Consider the following 19,558-nt stretch of genomic DNA (forward strand, 5'->3'; position numbering starts at 1 on the left):
CAGAATTGAGATGCTCAAAGGGCTTCAAATAAAGCTGGATTGAGAGTGGAAACATATATTCAGGACTCCTTGCCAGATGGTCTCTGGGGATAAAAAACTTTTTGTGTTTGCCCAGAGCTAAAGGGAGGTCCTAGGTATGGGACTCTCAGTGCTACCATCAGGAAAGTCCCAGTGAACTGGGAGGAGCTGGTGACCTTGTCTCTTTCCTTCTCTCTATCTATGTTGGCGCCGTTCAGACAGGTCCTCCCCACAGGGCGTCAGAGATGGCCTGAAGAATCTCCAGGTACACAGTTCTGACAGCTGGCCGCCCTAGGGGACAAGAAGATCTTTTTGCTGAGAGTCCCAGAAGCAGTGTAAGGGAGTCCTCAGATTGGTCCTGCTTGGTTCAAATCCCTGTGCCTAACCAAACTGGGGCAGAGGTGAGGGGTGGGGGGCCGTGAAGAATGTTGACAGCCTTTCTTGGGTCTCTTTCCCAAGGGGCAGGCTACGGTGGAAGGTGGTTCCTTAGGGTGACACTGGTCAGACCACAGCAAAATGGCTCCTTGCCCTAAGGGCAAAGAGTTTATGAGCATCTCCACCCGGTACCGGAAGAACAAGACTTAGCCGAGATATAAAACTTTAAGCCCTTGAGCAATTGTAATTAGGAGAATATGAATTAAGTTACTTTTGTGGGAGTGGAGTGAGCTCAATAAGCATATCCCTTCTGCCTCATAAAAGCATATTTTTTTTAAGATTTTATTTTGGGGCTCGAACGTGGGGCTTGAACCCACAACCCCAAGATCAAGAGTCACATGCTCGAAGCACCTGGCTGGCTCAGTCGGTTAAGTGCTTCAGCTCAGGTCATGACCTCGGGCTCCTGGCATCGAGTCCTGCATGCCCCCCAACCCTTGCTCAGCAGGGGGTCTGCTTCTCCCTCTGCCCCTCCCCACCCTGCTTGTGCTCCCCCCCAAAAAATAAAAATAAAATAATATGTTATATATTAATACAAAATTAATATAAAATAAAATGTTTAAAAAATAATAAAAGGGTCACATGCTCAACTGACTTGAGCCAGCCAGGCACCTTCCATAAAAACATTTTTAATAATGTTCCTTTGTTATGTTGAGAGAGTACTTATTTTGCAAAAGTACTTATGCATGATTTTTAATCCTTATAAGACCCCTATAAAAGGACTACCATTTCCATTTTGCAGATAAGAAACGTGCAGACTAAAATATGTGACTTGTCCAAAGACAAATATTTCCTATACCTAGCAAGAAGTAAGAATAAAAAGAAGAAGTAGACTTGTTATGTATTTAGATTAAATTGTACCTACTTCGATGAATTCTTCCCTTAATTATTGCAAAACCTGCAAGTGGTCCGAAGATGGAACTTAGCTCATTGTAGGTCTTGTGAAGTCTGTGGGATGGTTAGATGGTTGGACCCGCCAGACCGTAAAAGTGTTCTCTCTTGTTACTTATGTCATCTGGATAGTTAGCCCATTTTCCCGGCTTTTTTGTGTGAGTGGGATGCACAGGAAAAATGAGGGGACTATTTACTGAACATCGCCTTATCTTAGTTTAATCTTCTCAAGAATCTTGTCTGGTCAGCCCTTAAGCCCACATTTTACCAACAAGAAGATGGAATCAGAAAGGTTGAGTAAGGCGTCTTGGGAGCAAGTAGAAGGCACAGCAAAAGAGGGAGTGGCTACAACGAGAACCTCAAATCCTGCCCACTCAGACCTCAGCCCACACCCTCTCACCTTGCTGTGCCCTTGAATCCCACACTGTCCTCTCTTACCTCCGCCCCATAGGCTGGATTCCCCTTCTCTGGGCAGTTCTCACTGTCCCATCCCTGTGGATCTAGTTTTCCCTGGAGCTTGGGTTCCAAGACATACAGGGACCCAGGTTGGAATCCTAACTTCCCCACCTCCAGCCACATGGCCTGACATTTATAAAAATGGGTCAGCTTTGAGTAGTAGAGCAAAGTATTGAAAGCATGCAACCTGTAGCCAAATGGCCTGGATCTGAATCCCTGCTTTGCCAGTTACTGAATTTGGAGGCCTCAGTTTCCCCATCTATAAAATGGGGAAAGTATATGAGGCTTAAATGAACTGGACTAGTGCCCAGCATCTATTTTAAGTATTAATTTTTTATTATTGTTATTATGTCTTCACCTATAAAATTTATATTCACTTAATAAATATTTGTTGGTCACCTAGATACTATGCTGGGTATTAGGATATTGTAGCGAGTGAGACAGAGAAGACCCCTAGCCTCGTGGAGTATATGTTCTATTCGTGGAACATAGACAAGAATAAGCAGACAGATAAGATCATTACAGATTTATAGCGAGTGCTATGAAGGAAGGACAAGCTGATCCAGAAAGGGACCTGCTTAAAATGGGGCAGGGCGGGGAAGCCTTCCTGGGGAAAGGAGTCCATGAGCTGCTTCTCCTAAATGAGAACGAGCCAGCCATGCTCTTGGGGAAAAGGTGCCAGGCAGAGCAGCCCGGGCTTGCAAAGGTCCTGGGGGGAGCAGGGGATCTGGGTGTTTGTGAGCCAGAAAAGCAGCCACATGAGTCACGGTGAGGGCTGGAGTTGGCATGAGATGGGCCAAGCCCTCGTGTGACCGCCGCGGGGATGACACGACCTGGCACCACCTTCCTAGGGTTACTGGCAGAAAAAGCGAGATGATGAGTACAAGTTCTTGGCATGGCGCTGGATACAGACTAAACAGTCAGTAAACGGAATCTGGCTGCCTGCCTCCTCTCCGCCTCTGGGGCTGCTATCTGTGTCCCCTCGTCTCTCTCCTACAACAGTCTCGTTTCTTTCTAACTACAGCTGACCCACGAACGACACAGGTTTGAACCGTGTGGGCCCACTGACACATGGACTTTTTACAATCCAGTGCTATAAACATCTTTTCTCTTCCTTATGATTTTCTTGATGACATTTTCTTTTGTCTGGGTGACTTTAGTGTTGGGATAGAGGGTATGATGCATCTCAGATGCAAGATATGTGTTGACTGGTTGCCATTGGTAAGGCTTCCAGTCACCAGGCTATAAGGAGTTAAGTTTTGGGAGAGTCTAAAGTTAGATGTGGATTTTCTCCTGCACAAGGGGTGGGCACCCTTAACCCCTGCATTGTTCAGGGGTCAATTGTATTTTCCCTGACTCCATTTTCTACCTGCTCCAACCTATTCTCCATAGTGACAGGATGACCTTTACAAAAATTGATCATGCAATCATCTCTCTCCCTTGACGACCTTCAGCAGATCCCCATAACCTCCAACATAACATCCCAGCCCTTCACTGGGCACAGGAGCCTTTCTGGCACCTTCTCTTGCTATGTACCCCATCCCAAGGGGTGTAGTCCAGCTCTTCGAGATGACTTGTGAGTCCCAAATGTGCCATTCCTACTCTATTGCAAAACCTGCAAGTGGTCGGAAGATGAACTTAGCTCATTGTAGGTCTTGTGAAGTCTGTGGGATGGTTAGATGGCTGGACCCTCCTGACTGTAAGAGTGTTCTCTCTTGTTACTTACATCATCTGGATAGTTAACTCATTTTCCTGGAACTCAGGCTTTTTCATGTGAATGGGATGCACAGGAACTGTATTTTCCAGGATGTATATTTCCAGGATCCTCTGGACTTTTCCTCCCTCTCCCTCATTTGACTGACATGCGCTTTTCTTCTAAGATTCGGCTTACAGTCACTCTAAAAAGACTTTTGTGATTCTCAGTCCCATAGACTCGCTCCTCCTGTACCATACTGTACTATTAATAGCCTTGGAATGCCGTGTCTGTGTTCCCAGTGGTCTTCTAGACTGAGCTTCAAAGGTAGAACCTGCACCTGCTAATTTTGTTTTTGTTTTGTTTTGTTTTTTAATACCTAGTGCAACCCCCGGTACCTGAGCAGCACTCAATACAATGGAGTCTCAACTTCTATTCATTTAACTTGCACAAACTCACACCTATACGCATGCATGCGTGTGTAAATTTTAAATGATTTTACCCATTGCCACCCTGCCCTCTGTTCCACCCAGTTTGTCTGGGGTTTAGAGTGAGCTTAAGCTGGATTCTGCTTATTCCCATGGTGGGTCTTGGTTCCCATGACTCCTGAGTGTTAAAGATACCATGTGTATCTCATAAGAGAGCTCCTCAGATCCAGCCAACTTCCTCATCTGGTGCTTGTTAGAAGAAACCGCCATCTGCACTGAGATTGAAGGGAAAATCGGTCATGTTGGAATCGCGGAGACTCCCTGTCATCTTAATGTGGCACATTCCCAAGGGATTTCTCCGGAGGAATTTTGACTGTATGTTGTTTCCCCTTTATATACTGACTTTGCAACCTACACTCCCTGTAGGATGCATTTCTTTCTCTCAGTGTGTCTTGAGTTTATTGACTGGCCAGCAATCAGGAAACTCCGAACAGGAATTCGGATTGTTTCAGGGCTAAGCTAGTGTTCTCTCTCCCCGCTGGAGTGAATGTACAGAATCATTCTTCTCCGGAAGTCATTTTTAGGGGCACCTGGGTGGCTCAGTCGGTTAGCGTCTGCCTTCAGCTCAGGTCATGATCCCAGGGTGCTAGGATGGAGTAAAATGTCAGGCTCCCTGCTCAGTGGGGAGTCTGCTTCTCCCGCTCCCTCTCTCCTTCCCCCTGCTTCTCCCACCATGCTCTCTCTCTCTCTCTCTCTCAAGTAAATAAAAAAAGTAAATAATAAAAATCATTTTTACTTAGAAAGGCAATAGAGTAAGAGCCACAAAGAGATCATTATCAAAGACTAAAGCCGGTGGTCTTTGAACAGTACTTTGTTGTGGAAATTTTTTTTCTTGAGGACTATCTAGTTTTATTTATTGATTTATTTTTCATTCCATATTACAAATCTATTGATTTATTTTTAATTACAGTTACAAATTACATATTTGAGGAGGTACATTATCTTTTTAAGTTTTATTTAAATTCTAGTGGGTTAGTCTACAGTGTTATGTTAGTTTCAGGTGTACAATATAGTGATTCAACACTTCCGTACACCACCCGGTTCTCATCACAAGTGCTCTCCTTAATCCCCTTCCCCTGTTTCATCCATCCTCCCCCCCCACCAACTTCCCTCTGGTAACCATCTGTTTGTTCTCTAGAGTTAAGAGTCTGTTTCTTAGTTTTGCCTCTTTCTCTCTCTCTCTCTCTCTCTCTGTCTTTTTCCACTTCGCTCATTTGTTTTGTTTCTTAAATTCTACCTATGAGAGAAATCATATGGTATTTGTCTTCCTCTGATTTATTCTCCTAACATAATACTCTCTAACTCCATCCATGCCATTGCAAATGGCAAGATTTTATTCTTTTTATGGCTGACTAATATTCCATCATATATAGGTACTACATCTTCTCTGTCCATGCATCAGTCAGTGGACACTTGGGCTATTTGCATGATCTGGCTCTTGTAGATTATGCTGCTATAAATATCAGGGTGCATGTACCCGCACTGAAATAGTATTTTTGTATTCTTTGGGTAAAGACCTAGCAGTGCAATTACTGGGTCAGAGGGCAGTTCTATTTTTAACTTTTTCAGCTATGATTCCAACATTATGTCAAGGCTGTCATGTTGCCAAATGGGTTAAAGGGCATTGCTTTTAGAATCCCTCTGTGAAAAACTCGTATTTAGAGGGATAATTTTCTGGTCTTACTCCTGGTTATTGACTATTGAGTTGAGAGTTGGTTAATGGTTGATTTTATAGTCACTCTTCTCAGAGAAATTCAGAATTAGGGACCTTGGAATTTTCAGTCAGCATCCCCCTGGAGTCTTGCTTTTTTGGCTCTTAATGTTCTCTTTCCCTTGGTGATTCTAATTTATGTCTACAGCTCATCACTGCTTGGGTACTGATGAGTCATTACCCTGCTTCGTGTTCCCCAGGTCCTCTCACACACTTCTCCCTATCTCTTGGACATCTCTTCCTGAGGCTCCCAGGGACATGCTCCGCCTTCTACCTCCCTACTCCCCACAGACCCACTTCTCAGAATCTCCGTGACTGCCACTACTTTTCTCTCCAGTTAGCCAATGGCTTCCTGCCCCCCTATCTAATCAGCACATTCTGTACATTCTGTCTGGGATGGTTTCTAGTGAGTTATCACCCTCCCTGTTCCTATCACTACCGCTCTAACTCCAGCCCATCCTACCACTCTAACAGATTGTTAAACCCGCCCAAGTGCACTCTCCAGCCCAGGTCTCTCTCTTCAGACCATTCTAACACTTGACATATTTTTTTAATGAAGGCATGCCTCTAAGAATAACTTCTCAATCCCAAATGCTTTAAGGAGTTCCAAGAGCTTATTGAATTACTCTGTATAAACATCTCAACATGGCATGTTGGGTATCAGCATATTCCTGGTAAATATCACCTCATTATCACAATACCACCTCACTGTCAATCCCCATGGATGCTTTCCCAGAAAAAAAAAAACAGTGTGCCTCGTGTTCCTGCCTTTGGCACTTTCCTTGTTCAGGTCATTCTCTCTACATGGGCCATTCTCCTCCATCTCTCACGTTAAATAATGGTTTTAATATGTCCGTGTCCAATGACTTGTCATTTAGGAAGCCTTCCCTGATGTTTTTTTTCAACCATACACTTTTAAACCTTTGTCGTAACTCTTTTATGTCATTCTATAATCTTCTCTACATTATAATTATGAATGTGAATCTCATATTACTCTGACTGAACTGTAAAATCTCTCTTGGGGTCTTTTATATTTTGGGCAGCCAGACATAGTGAGCATCCAGTGGGATAAGAATAGTTACTGAATTGGGGCCCCTGGATGGCTCAGTCGGTTAAGCCACTGCCTTTAGCTCAAGTCATGATCCCAGGGTCCTGGGATCGAGCCCCACATGGGGCTCCCTGCTCAGTGGGGAGCCTTCTTCTCCCTCTCCCTCTGCTCCTCTACCTGCTTGTGTTCTCTCACTTTCTCTGTCAAATAAATAAAATCTTAAAAAAAAAAAGAATAGTTACTGAATTGATTTAAATGGAAATAATTTTTTTATTCAAGTATAATTAACATCCAGTGTCATATTAGTTTCATGTGTACAATATAACAATTTAACAATTCTATCCAGGGGCACCACCTGGGTGGCTCAGTGGGTTAAGCCTCTGCCTTCTGCTCAGGTCATGATCTCAGGGTCCTGGGATTGAGCCCCACATTGGACTCTCTGCTCAGCAGGAAGACTGCTTCCTCCTCTCTCTCTGCCTGCCTCTCTGCCTACTTGTGATCTCTGTCAAATAAATAAAATCTTTAAAGAAATAAACAAGCAAAAACAATTCTATCCATTGCTCAGTGCTCATCAAGGTAAGTGTACTCTTAATCCCCTTTATCTAATAACACCCCCCACCAAACATTCCCAGTTTTTTCTCTGTATTTAATTAAGAGTCTGAGTTTTTATTTGTCTCTTTTTTCTTTGTATTTTTTTTTCTTAATTTCCACTTGTGTGTGAAAGCCTATGGTATCTGTGTTTCTCTGGCTGACTCATTTCCCTTAGCATTATACCCTGAAGGTCCACCCATACTGTCACAAATGGCAAGATTTCATTCATTCAGTTGGCTGAGAATATCCCATTGTGTATATATACCACATCTTTATCTATTCATCTATAGATGGACACTTGGGTTACATCTGTATGTTGGTTATTGTAAATAATGTTGGAATAAACATAAGGGTGCATTTGTCTTTTTGAATTACTGTTTTTGTTTTCTTTGAGTAAATATCCAGTGTGGAATTACTGGATAATATAATTCTAATTTAATTCTTTTGAGGAACCTCCATACTGTTTTCCACAGTGGCTGCACCAGCTTGCATTCCCACCAGCAGTGCACGAGGGTTCCCTTTCTCCACAGCCTTGCCAACACTTATTTCTGGTGTTTTTTATTTTAGCCATAATGATAGGTGTGAGGTGCTAGCTATCCCATTGTGGTTTTGATTTGTATTTCCCTGATGATGAGTGATGTTGGGCTTCTTCTCATGTGTCTGTTGTTCATCTGTATTTTTTCTTTGAATAAATGTCTATTCATTTCCTCTGCCCATTTTTTAATTGGATTAGGGTATTTTTGGTGTTCAGTTTACAAGTTCTTTGTTTACTTGGGATATTAACTCTTAACAGATCATTTGCAAATATCTTCTCCCACTCAGTAGGCTGTCTTTTGCTGCTTTCCTGCGCTGTGCCAGATTATTTTGGTGCTGTCCCATTCGATCAAGTTTGCTTGCTTCCCTTGTTGGAGGAGATGTAGCTAGAGGAAAAAAAAAATGTTTCTACAGCTGATGTCAAAGAAGTTACTCTATATGTTTTATTCTAGGAATGTTACCATTTCAGGTCTCACATTTAGGTCGATAATGCATTTTGAGTTTATTTTTGTATCTGGTGTAAGAAAGCCAGTTTCTTTCTTTTGCGTGCAGCTATCCAGTATTCCTCACTGCTTGTTGAAGAGACGGCCTTTCCCCCCATTGTATATTATTGCCTTCTTAGCCATGGATTAATTGACCATATAAGTGTGGGTTTATTTCTGGGCTCTCTATTCTGTTCCATTGATCTATGTGTCTGTTTTGTGCCAGTACCATACCGTGTTGTTTACTACAGTTTTGTAGTATATCTTAAAATCCAGGATTGTGATACCTCCAGTATTGTTCTTCCTAAATGGAAATAATTTTTAATACACCGCTCCTCCCTGCCACTCGGTCAGCTGCAAATCATCATTGCCTCACCCTCCACCCCCATCATCATCATCATCATCACACACACACACACACACACACACACACACACACCCTAGATTCCTTTGTCGCATTCTGAGAGATCAACTTAAGATAGCATTTTCTAGCCATGTTCAGCCTCTCTGGGACACTTCCTGAAGTCCTTTCTGCTCCCGGTCAACAGCAGTGGGACTGTTCTCTCTCCTTCAGTTTTTCCAAAGCATCTTGCTCACCTTGGGAATGCTTTGAAATGCCAAGCTTATTTTGGGAACAGCATGGGCTCAAGCCAGACTGTGCTTCACTCGGAGCTAGCTCTACCAGCTCTGAGTTTACCAAACTGGTGCCTTATTCTGCACCAAAGAAGTAAAAAGAACAGCCCAACAGTAGAGGCCCCTGCCTTAAAAACCAGATCTTGGCTTTCATAAAGCTTCTTAAAAAAAATTAAAAAATAAAAAAAAAATTTATTTATTTGAGAGAGAGCAAGAGAGCACACAGTGGGGAGGGGCAGAGAGAGTCTTAAGCAGAGTCCTGGCTAAATGTGGAGCCCAATGCAGAGCTCAATCCCTAGACCCTGAGATCAAAACCTGAGCCGAAACCAAGAGTTGAACAATCAATGGACTGTGCCACCCGCGCACCCCATAAGGCTGCTTCTTTCATGGAAAAAACTCATCAGTTGGTCAAGAAAGTGATCTTGCTAAGACTTTGGGTGATTTTTTTTTTTTTCCTCTGAGACTCAGAGTAGACTATTTGCAATCTTAGAAAGTTACATCTAAAACAGTACATGTATTAGTTACTTTCCCAACTTAACTATTTCTTGATGTGATTTCTCAATGCCTGAACTACATACAAGCCTGTCTTTCTCTCATGCTCTGACCTGCAGAGTATATGACATTCTTTCTCGAGACGCTTTTGGACAAAGTCATGAGTAGCAGCTTTTCCCCCATATTTATCCCATATCTATATTAGTGTCCCCCAGAATATATTTATCCCGTATCTATATCAGTGCCATGTTTTCAGAGAACAGATGGATGATACTTATTCCCCCATAATCTTTCTTTTCAGCCAGATTTGAAAGATAAGAACATAATTGTGAACATTTTTCAGAATAAAGCTGTCATTTTTTATATAGATCTATTTATTTATTTAAGAGAGAGAGCGCACGTGTGTGCATGTGCAGGGGAGGGGCAGGAGGGAGGGAGAGAGAGAATCTCTACCAGACTCCTCACTGAGCATGGAGCCCAGTGCAGGGCTTGATCCCACCATCCCAAGATCATGACCTGAGCCAAAACAAAGAGTTGGACACTCAATGGACTGAGCCACACAGGCACCCCAAAACTTCCTTTTTTAAAAAAATTAAGTAAGCTAAAGATACTCAGATCATCCCAATGCAGTTAGCTTCCTGCCATCATAAGTCCCCTCTTCTAGACACTTCCTTCCCGCCCCCCCCCCCACTTCCTTAGCCCAGTCCTCACAGGATTCCGTCTTCATGAAAATCTCTAATTCTGTCTTCAAGTCAGAGCTCCTTGGGGGTCTGCAAAAGGAAGACCCTCCTGCTCAGGTCTCCAAATGCTCTCCCCCATCTGACCTGAAAACTGCCTAGCTTAGACCCTGAAATCCTGGTTAGGTCTCTGGTGGCCTCCTGGAGGGGCTGCACACCCCCTTCTGGTTTCCTCCTCTCCCAGGACTTTGGTCTGTCTGAGCTAACTGCCCTCCACCCACCTCCAAGACTTCTTGATTATATCACGGGTCAGTTATCCTACCACATTTTGGACTTTCCCCCGACACTTACTGAATCTAAACAAAATTTCCCAGTGCAGTTTTCCTGTAAAAACAGCCTCCTCTTTATTCTGGGCAGAATTTAGAATAATCACAGCATTTAGAGCCGAAGGAAGCCTGAGGGAGCTTCTACTTGTACAGTCCTAAGTTTGTACAAATTTGGAAATTGAGAGTCAGAGAGCTCAAATGGCTGGCTGATTCTGCTGCTCTGCAAATAAGTGAACATTTTCTGGCTTTATTGCCCATTTATTGCAAACGTTAAAATAAGTGTTTCCATTCTTAAGACCCCCTGTTTTTCTGTTAGTCTCATCGTAACAGAAAGAAGACCTCTCAAGTCACATGGGATGTGGAGGGGTGCAGGACTTCAGAATCCGTTAACACTATAATAACAGTTATTTTCTTTTTGGGTTCTCCCTTCATTATGTAGGTTGTTATTAAGACATTCTTATATCCACTGGGGAACATCCGTGTAGACAGAAGAATTTATGTGTGTTCTTTTTGGTTCACTGTGAAGGTGTCCCACAGACACTAATCGTTTTGTCACCATTCCTCAGTGTTAAGGGATATGTTGGGAAGGGTTATATAGTTTTTATGGATTACAGTTTGGAGATTTTTGATGGTCTGTGTGCTCTCCTACACAGATAAATGGCTTAAACATTTCTTTCCCTTCCATGCTGATCAGTTATTTTTGAGGGACAGGGCACATGCAAGCTCACAAGGAGGGGGAGGGGCAGAGGGAAAGAATCTCCAGCAGACTCTCCACTGAAGGGAGGAGCCCAATGCGGGGCTCAGTCTCACCACCCTGAGATCATGACCTGAGCTGAAATCAACTGAGCCACCCAGGTGCCCCTGGTATTTTTTCTTTAACCTTTCTTTTTTCTTGCTTTCCTCCTGCCCACCCTCACCTTTAGGGAGCGAGAGAAAGAAAGAAAGAGAGAGGAGGGGCAGAAGGGAAGAGAATCTCCATCAGGCTCCACGCCCTGCACAGGGCAGGGTGGGGGGTTGGGGGGGGTGGGGGGGGGCCTTGATCTCACAACCCTGAGATTATGACCTGAGCTGAAATCAAAAGTCAGACCCTTAACTAACTGGACCACCCAGATGCCCCACACACTGATCAGTTACTGAATACTCTTCCAACAAATATCTCTCAGCTGTGAGTGGGCAGGACTGCTGTTGTCTGGGGTCACCAGTTCATCCTGGTGTGCCCAGGACTTCCCCAGTTTTGGCTCTGAAAATCCCACATCCCCAGAAACCCCTCCATCCTGGGCAAACTGGGACAGATGGTTACCCTAAGCACTGCCCCAACACATTCCTGCTCACTCCCCAAAGCCCAGGTGGGTCATCTCAGGGTCAAGAATGAGCACCCTAGGTATTCCTGTTCCATAGAACAACACTGATCAATAAACTGGAAACAAGTTACAATCAAACCACTTAGTAAGGCAGGTTCCATCATACTGAAGACTTGTTGAAGGGTAGTCATTGAAACTCACTACCGGTCACGAGGGCCCTAACCAAAGCAGACTGGGACCAAGCCTACTCCATTTATAACAATCTTTCCATTGTTTTTGAGGAGAAAGGATAAAGCTGAAGGAAGTCATTTAAAAGGATAAATTGATTGGGAGGGAGACAAACCATAAGTGACTCTTAATCTCACAAAACAAACTGAGGGTTGCTGGGGGGAGGGGGTTTGGGAGAAGGGGGTGGGATTATGGACATTGGGGAGGGTATGTGCTTTGGTGAGTGCTGTGAAGTGTGTAAACCTGGTGATTCACAGACCTGTACCCCTGGGGATAGAGAATTATGCCTCCATCAGAAAGGATGAATACCCAACTTTTGTAGCAACATGGACGGGACTGGAAGAGATTATGCTGAGTGAAATAAGTCAAGCAGAGAGAGTCAATTATCATATGGTTTCACTTATTTGTGGAGCATAACAAATAGCATGGAGGACATGGGGACTTAGAGTGGAGAAGGGAGTTGGGGGAAATTGGAAGGGGAGGTGAACCATGAGAGACTATGGACTCTGAAAAACAATCTGAGGGTTTTGAAGGGACGGGGGGTGGGAGGTTGGGGTACCAGGTGGTGGGTATTATAGAGGGCACGGATTGCATGGAGCACGGGGTGTGGTGCAAAAATAATGAATACTGTTATGCTGGAAATAAAAAAAATAAATAAATAAATTAAAAAAAAATAAAAGGATAAATTGGTACATGTAAAATTGGAATCTGAACCCGCCTTAACCAGTGGGAGAATCAAATAAAAAGATCTTCGAAGAAATGCAAACACAGGACATATCTTGGAGACAAATTTGTTCCAGCATTTTAATGTCTAGCAAAGAAGAAGTGTCTGCTTTTTGGGATGGATCCAAGCCCTCTGCCCTAATAAACTGTCTAAACTCAAGTTAATGACAGGTTCTGTGGGAAAGAAGCTAGTAGGACAGTGGATTGAATAAACTGAACAAGAGTCAAGAATTTAATAGGGCTATTAAAAGTAGAAGTTGGAGGGAGCCACTCTATTTTAGCCTATCTCTATTTTAAGACTGTTTTGTTTCCACTTATTGAAAATGTTCAACAGATAAGGAATATCTTCAAGATAGAGTTCTGTGGCAGCTGCTGAAAGATAAAATACTGTTTCTTGATGGAAGTACCATCCCCTTGCAATGTCAGTTGCATGTTCAAAACTGTGGAGGTGGAGGAGTTGGGAGGTGGTTGGTGTCAGAAGGGTGTCAGAAGACTGTCCCAGATCTGGACAGACCTTGGACATGCAAGTTCTCATCATGAATCTTCAATCTTTTCTTCTCACAGGAGACCTTGCACAGAAAGACAGTCACCTATTCTGTTCCTTGAAATTTAACAGAATACAACCGAAGATAAAAATTTCTGTTTCTGTTTTGTATTTGGCTTTCACTTTTGTTTCTGTTTGGGCAATTAGAATTAAATCTGGGCAGTTCACCTCAGAAGGGAGAGAACTTTGCTTTCCGAAGAATACTACTTCTAGGGAAGTAGGAAAAGGCTTGTGACCCCAGAAGAATGTGGTGGTGGTGTGTGGCATAGTGGGAGAACATGCAGAAGAAGTCTTTTTAGCCAGATTTACTTTCCACCACTTGGATAAAAAAGGATTACTCCTTTTTTAAAAATTGGGAAACTAAGACAAAGTGATCTCAAGAGACCTTTTCAGGGTCACGTAGTAAGCAACAGAACCTTGATTTTTTTTTTTTTAAGATTTATTTGTGTATTAGAGAGAGAGAGAGAGCACAAGTGGAAGGGGCAGAGGGAAAGGGAGAGAGAATCACAAGCAGGTGCCACACTGAGCGTGGTGCCAGATGTGCGGCTCCATCTCATGACGCTGAGATCAGGATGTGAGCTAAACCAAGAGTTGTTGCTTAATGGACTGGGCCATGCAGGTGCCACCCTTTCTCAAACCCTGCTCCAGAGCCTTAGTCTTCCCCACCATGCTGTGTGTTTGTCTCCATCATAACCTTTCTGTGGGATGCCCCAGCAGGCTGGCACTCTGAGAGGTAACCACTTGGATGTGGTTTGGAAAAACAGGCTAAAGAGGCTGCAGCTGGGAATGAAGGGTCGCTGCCCCACCCTGAGTCAGGGGAACAGGGTAGAAGAGGCCAATGCCGCCCATGATAACAGTGGCCTTGAGGGCTCCTGCCTGTCTTAGGCTCTTTTAGGTGGCAGAATGACCCCTCAAGCACAGATGTTCTGCTTCACTAAACGTACCTGGGAGGCGGACAGGACTGGTAGTTTCCTAGGTGAGACAAGTTTGCCAACAGAGAGAGGACTTAGATGTGTTGAGTCATTCTTACGTGCATTCTTATTCTTATGTTGAGTCATTCAATGTGCATTGTTCTAAGCTCTTTTTATGTCCTAACCTGTTTAAAACTCCTTAGAACCTGGGGCACCTCGATGGCTCAGTCAGTTAAGACTCTGCCTTTGGCTCAGGTCATGATTCCAAGATCCTGGGATGGAGCCGGGCATCAGGCTCCTTGCCGAGCTGGGAACCTGCTTCTCCTACCCCCTCTACAGCTCTGTCTGCTTGTGCATAGGCACTCTCTCTCTCTCTGTCGAATAAATAAATAAAATCTTAAAATAGATAAATAGATAAATCTGTCTAGAACCCTATGGGGTCAGTCTTTTCTTAGCATCTCCATTTTCTAGAAGAAAGAGGGATACTGAGGCATGTAATCCAGTGCCCCGTGCTCTAACCCAGATGGTGTATGTAAGCAGTTTCATGCAAGTAAAAGGATGACCAACATCACTGTTTGCCCTCATTTCACGTTTCTTTATCTGCAAAAATACAGAAATTCTAGGTGATTGCAAAGACTCCAGTAATGCAAAATGTGGGCCTTGGAGGATCCCAGTTGCCGTCTAGAAGAGAGATCAGCAAACTACCTACAACCCCTGGGCTAAATCTGACCCATTTCTCTACCTTCCACGAACTAAGAGTGACTTCACATTTTTAAATGATTGGGGAAAAAAATCAAAAGAAGACGACTTGGTGACATGGAAATTATATGAACTTCAGATATCAGTGTCCATAGACGAAAATTTAGTAAGACACAGGCCCAGGCATTTGGGTGGCTCAGTGGGTTAAGCCTCTGCCTTCGGCTCAGGTCATGATCTTAGGATCCTGGGATCAAGCCCCACATCGGGCTCTCTGCTCAGCAGGGAGTCTGCTTCCCCTGCTCTCTCCGCCTGCCTCTGCCTACTTGTGATCTCTCTCTCTGTCAAATAAATAAAAATAAAATCTTAAAAAAAAAAAAAAAAAGACACAGGCCGGTATTGTTATGGCTGTTGTCATGCTGGGGAAGCAGCACTCAGTGGTTGCATCAGAGACCAAAAGTCCCACATGCCTAAAGTATTTACTATGTGGCGCTTTATAGAAAAAAATGCTGATACCTGATATAGGATCGTGTGGTCAGCGCAATTGTCTAATACTTTCAGAGAAACATTTTTGTCATAATGGGGAGTTTATTAAATAACCAAAAGCCTCCCACTTTGTACAGGAAATGGTAAATTTAAAAAAAGATTCTGAGGGCGCCTGGGTGGCTCAGTGGGTTAAAGCCTCTGCCTTCGGCTCAGGTCATGATCCCAGGGTCCTGGGACCGAGCCCCACATCAGGCTCTCTGCTCCATGGGGAGCCTATTTCCTCCTTTCTCTCTCTCTGCCTGCCTCTCTGTCTACTTGTGATCTCTGTCAAGTAAATAAATAAAATCTTAAAAAAAGAAAAGGATTCTGAATAAACATTTCACAAGTGACTTTTTATTTTTTTAAAGATATTATTTATTTATTTGAGAGAGAGAGAGAGGGAGCTCAAGCAGAGGGAGACAGAGGGAGAGGGAGAAGCAGACCCCCACTGAGCAAGGAGCCCGACATGGGACTCGATTCCAGGACCCTGAGATCATGACCTGAGCTGAAGGCAGACACTTAACCCACTGAGCCACCCAGGCGCCCCCAATAGATGACTTTTTAAATAGCATCTGAAGCATGTATGCATAAGACAAGTACATTTATATTCCTGTTATGTTATTCCTAAATGTTAGCACTCTGCTTGTTTTCAAGGTCTGGTTGGCCCAATGTTTGCAGCGATCTTTACAGTTGTCAAGCCCTTTCACAGTGACATGAACTTAGTTGATAATTTACAAATGCTGGAGGTCCTTACCGACAGTAATAAAATGGTCACCGAGCTGTATGAATGCCAGTCATCCTTTCATTGAATGGTCGTGCGCTGCTCTGCTCCCGTAGTTTTTCTGGAACCTTCCACTTCATCCTCTGCCCATCACCTCTTGCTGACAATAGGGTGTCCTGATCCCCCAGGGCTACCTCCCTCTTTTAATCGGTGACTTCTTATCTGTTCAGTTCTGAGTCTGATTGTTACGATTGTGTCGTCGAAACTAAGAGTCCAATAGGCTAAATCTCAAGAGAGATTCAAAGTACATGACCTTCAATGCTTAAAGCAAAGATGATACACTGGCATCCTTAGGGCCAAATGCAATCTCTGGGGACGTAAATGTATGCATACACTTGTGTCTTACAAATGTGATAGTGACTCGGTAACATTTAAAGGGTTTGGGATTTTTTTATATATATAAAACTCAGCTTTCTCACTTCTCTTAAAATACCTGAGGAGCTGGCATCCTGGCCCTGTGACCAGCATGGTGTTAATAGCTGGTGCTGAGAGGGAGCTGCTTTCTTTAAGTGGGACCCAGGCTCTTCCCTGTGGTCGCCACTCTCCCTCTATGTCCATGACCCCTCGGCCAAGTGTTCGCTGCCACTCATGAACTTACCAGCCCGATCTTTCCCTTCCTCCACCAGCTTCACTTCCTTCTTACATTTGCCATCCTCAACATGTTCCAGTGTGTGAGTCCAGTCCACAGCCTTGTGGTCGTTGTTCTGGTTGCTGGGAGATCTTGTTTGCTTTCTGGGTTTCCCGTGCAGCCCAAGTGTTTCAGGTTGCCAGACTGACAGCGACAGGTGTACCCTTGGCGGAGATGAAGGGATCCATCAGAAAGCATCGCCTTGATTCGGTAGCAAAAGTTAAGCTAGGAGGAGTGATCTGAGGTCAAGGAGAACTATGAGCACTTGGAAAGGAGTCCAGCCCGAATTCCTCCCCTGCCCCTGTGACCACCGCACCAGCATTTGCAGTTACCTCTCAGGGCCCAGCTGGAGTGGACACAGAGCTCCTAGAATGTTCATGAGAACTAAAGGACTGTAAGGGGGGAAAGTTCCCACCGTGTTCTCAGAAAGCCCCAGAGAGCACCACCTTTTGCTCTTACATTGAGCTAAGCTGATGGTGTGTGGCAAGCGGCTGTCCAGTGCTGTCCCCTTGTTGGTGATGTTAAAGATGATCCCGGGACCGAGAGAGGCAGGGATTGGGATACCAAATGATGACACGTGGTGACAGTTTTCAGTATGTGAAGCCAGCTAGAATGAACAGAGCAGAAATAACGTACTGGTTGGAAGTTACTAGCTCAGCCCGCCCAGCGATCTGCTAGAAGAAAATGCCTGTTCGGTTGCCACAGATACCAAGCAAAACAAACCTACCCGCTGGGCTAAGCGCTTAGCAGGCATCCCATTTTCATGTCTGGTTGTTCATCTACACAACTGTAAGCGAGGCAGGACAGACCACAGAAGGGTTTCTGGGGGAACTGGTGTTTTGAACTGTAAATCACCTTGCACCACTCCCCACCCCATGTGCAATCTGCTTTGACTAAATCCTGATTAAAGATTGGTTGAGTTTGTTTTGGGTGGGCATTCCAGCGGCGCTCCCGCTTGTGGGGCCAAGGCTCGGGGCACAAAGAGGGAAGAACCCACAGAACCTGTGAGGAGAGAGAGCCCTGGGCCTCCCCTCTCTCCCCTTTGGCACTTCCCCTCCTGCTCTCCACAAGTCTGGCCAAGGATGTATTTTGCAGAAAAGGGTGTAGTTCTAACTAGAATGAGGGGAAGTGAAGGCATCCAAATGGACCGTTCCATTCTTCCCTTCCTCAAGCAGTATTTCTGCTTTTTGTCTGGGCCAAAGGGGGCTAGGGATGGGGAAGGAAAAGAGTGGGAATAAAATCAACCCGGTGGAAAGCCTTAACAGGATAAATGTATCTCTTTTCTATTATTATGAACGGAAGTCAAAATATCAGGTCATTCACCTGGTGAGAAATGTTGGCTGTTTTTCAAAAGAGAAGTGACAATAGTAATTGGTAATGCGTATTGAACACACGGATCGTACGCCCAAACCCTAAACAGAAGTCATCTCGGTTACAGTTCTTCACAACCGCGAGAAACGGGAACCACTGTGATTTTTTTTTTTTTTTTTTTCCATCTCACAGATGAAGAACCCGGAGCTAAGAGAGGTTAAGTAACTTTACCCTGGTCTCGCAGCTGGTCACTGACCAGCAGGGATTAGAAGCCAAATAGACTGGCTTCAGCATCTGGACAAGGGCGCCGCAGAGTGAAGGTTTCTGGCTTCTGTCCAGCTGAATGGCCTTGGGAAAAAATATTCTTCTTGGCTCCCATTTCCTCATCTGTAAAAGAAAGGGTCATGTTAGATGATCTTTGAGTCTGTTTCTAAATCGATATCCATCATCTCCAGGCCGCTGTTGTCATTCATTAGCTCTGTGGATTAGAGTAATCCACTTTTACGTGAAAGAGAAAGGCGGGGCTCTCTGGGGCTGTCTGAGAACATGGTGGAAAATTTTTCCCCCTGCTTACAGTCCTGTAGTTCTCATGAACATTCTAGGAACTCTGTTTACATGCCCCAGCTGGGCCCTGAGAGGTAACCGCGAATGCTGGTGCGGTGGTTACAGGGGCAGGGGAGGAATCCTGGCTGGACTCCTTTCCAAGTGCTCATAGAGTAAGAGGGGTGTGGGATAGGAAGGGGGCAGGGAGAGTGCTGCATTATACCCCGCTTTCGGGTGGGGTACCTGCCCGACACCTGCTCCAACAGCCACCTGGTGCCCAGACAGTTAGGATGGCTAGGTGACTGCGGGCTGAGAAGGGACCAGGCCACTTTTAGCTACCGCTGTGGCTGCCACCATTGATTTTCTTTTGTAGCTGCTGGAGTTGCTTCCCCCAGGAGCGTCCTTACCACCCTCCTATGTCTCCAGCGCCCTCCACATTTGCCAAGTGCTCCAGCCACCCTCACAGGTGAGCTATGACAAACAAGCCCTCTGTAATGTGACCAGACCTGCTGGGCTTCCCTTCCTGCCTCCCCTGAATTACACTGACTGGTACTTCCAGGAATTTTGCAGCAACCCCGAAGCCTTTGTTCTTTCTTCAGAGTGAGGAAGTAGGAGAAGAGGGGGCTGGGTGGGAAGGAGACTTCTTTGATTTGTATGAAATGACCTCAGATCTGAAGATGTCAGACTTTTTGAAAGACCACTGGTGAGTGACTCCACACACTGGAGATAGCCACTCTGTCAAGAGTTCACGTTATCTGAAGCTCTGTGTGAAAGGGGAACCAACTTTCTGGGAACAATGACTATCACCTTTCCCTTGGGTGGTGCAAAGTGAAAGGTGTGTTTATTTCATTTATGTCAGCCACACTGACCCTTTAACGTTACAAGTCGCTGCTAG

General features: G+C 44.6%; 2 protein-coding genes across 4 annotated transcripts in view; both read left to right on the forward strand.

Annotated features, from left to right (window-relative positions):
* The window catches only part of GCNT2 (glucosaminyl (N-acetyl) transferase 2 (I blood group)), an 86,079-nt gene that overhangs the window by 39,169 nt on the left and 27,352 nt on the right, over nucleotides 1-19,558 (forward strand). The window contains exon 2 of one of the 2 annotated variants that reach the window (XM_032341083.1): nucleotides 16,055-16,327. The exons of the other annotated variant lie outside the window; for it this stretch is intronic. Coding sequence (XP_032196974.1) covers nucleotides 16,055-16,209 — 155 coding nt within the window. The 3' untranslated portion in view covers nucleotides 16,210-16,327. Of the gene's footprint in view, nucleotides 1-16,054; nucleotides 16,328-19,558 lie in introns of those variants that run through there. 2 annotated transcript variants of the gene reach the window in all.
* Nucleotides 1-19,558, forward strand: part of LOC116589129 (N-acetyllactosaminide beta-1,6-N-acetylglucosaminyl-transferase) — a 62,196-nt gene that overhangs the window by 5,965 nt on the left and 36,673 nt on the right. The window contains exon 2 of one of the 2 annotated variants that reach the window (XM_032341079.1): nucleotides 19,037-19,129. The exons of the other annotated variant lie outside the window; for it this stretch is intronic. Coding sequence (XP_032196970.1) covers nucleotides 19,037-19,129 — 93 coding nt within the window. The remainder of the gene's footprint in view (nucleotides 1-19,036; nucleotides 19,130-19,558) is intronic. 2 annotated transcript variants of the gene reach the window in all.

This window comes from Mustela erminea, chromosome 4 (genome assembly GCF_009829155.1).
Source record: "Mustela erminea isolate mMusErm1 chromosome 4, mMusErm1.Pri, whole genome shotgun sequence".
In the NCBI taxonomy this organism is placed as follows: domain Eukaryota; kingdom Metazoa; phylum Chordata; class Mammalia; order Carnivora; family Mustelidae; genus Mustela; species Mustela erminea.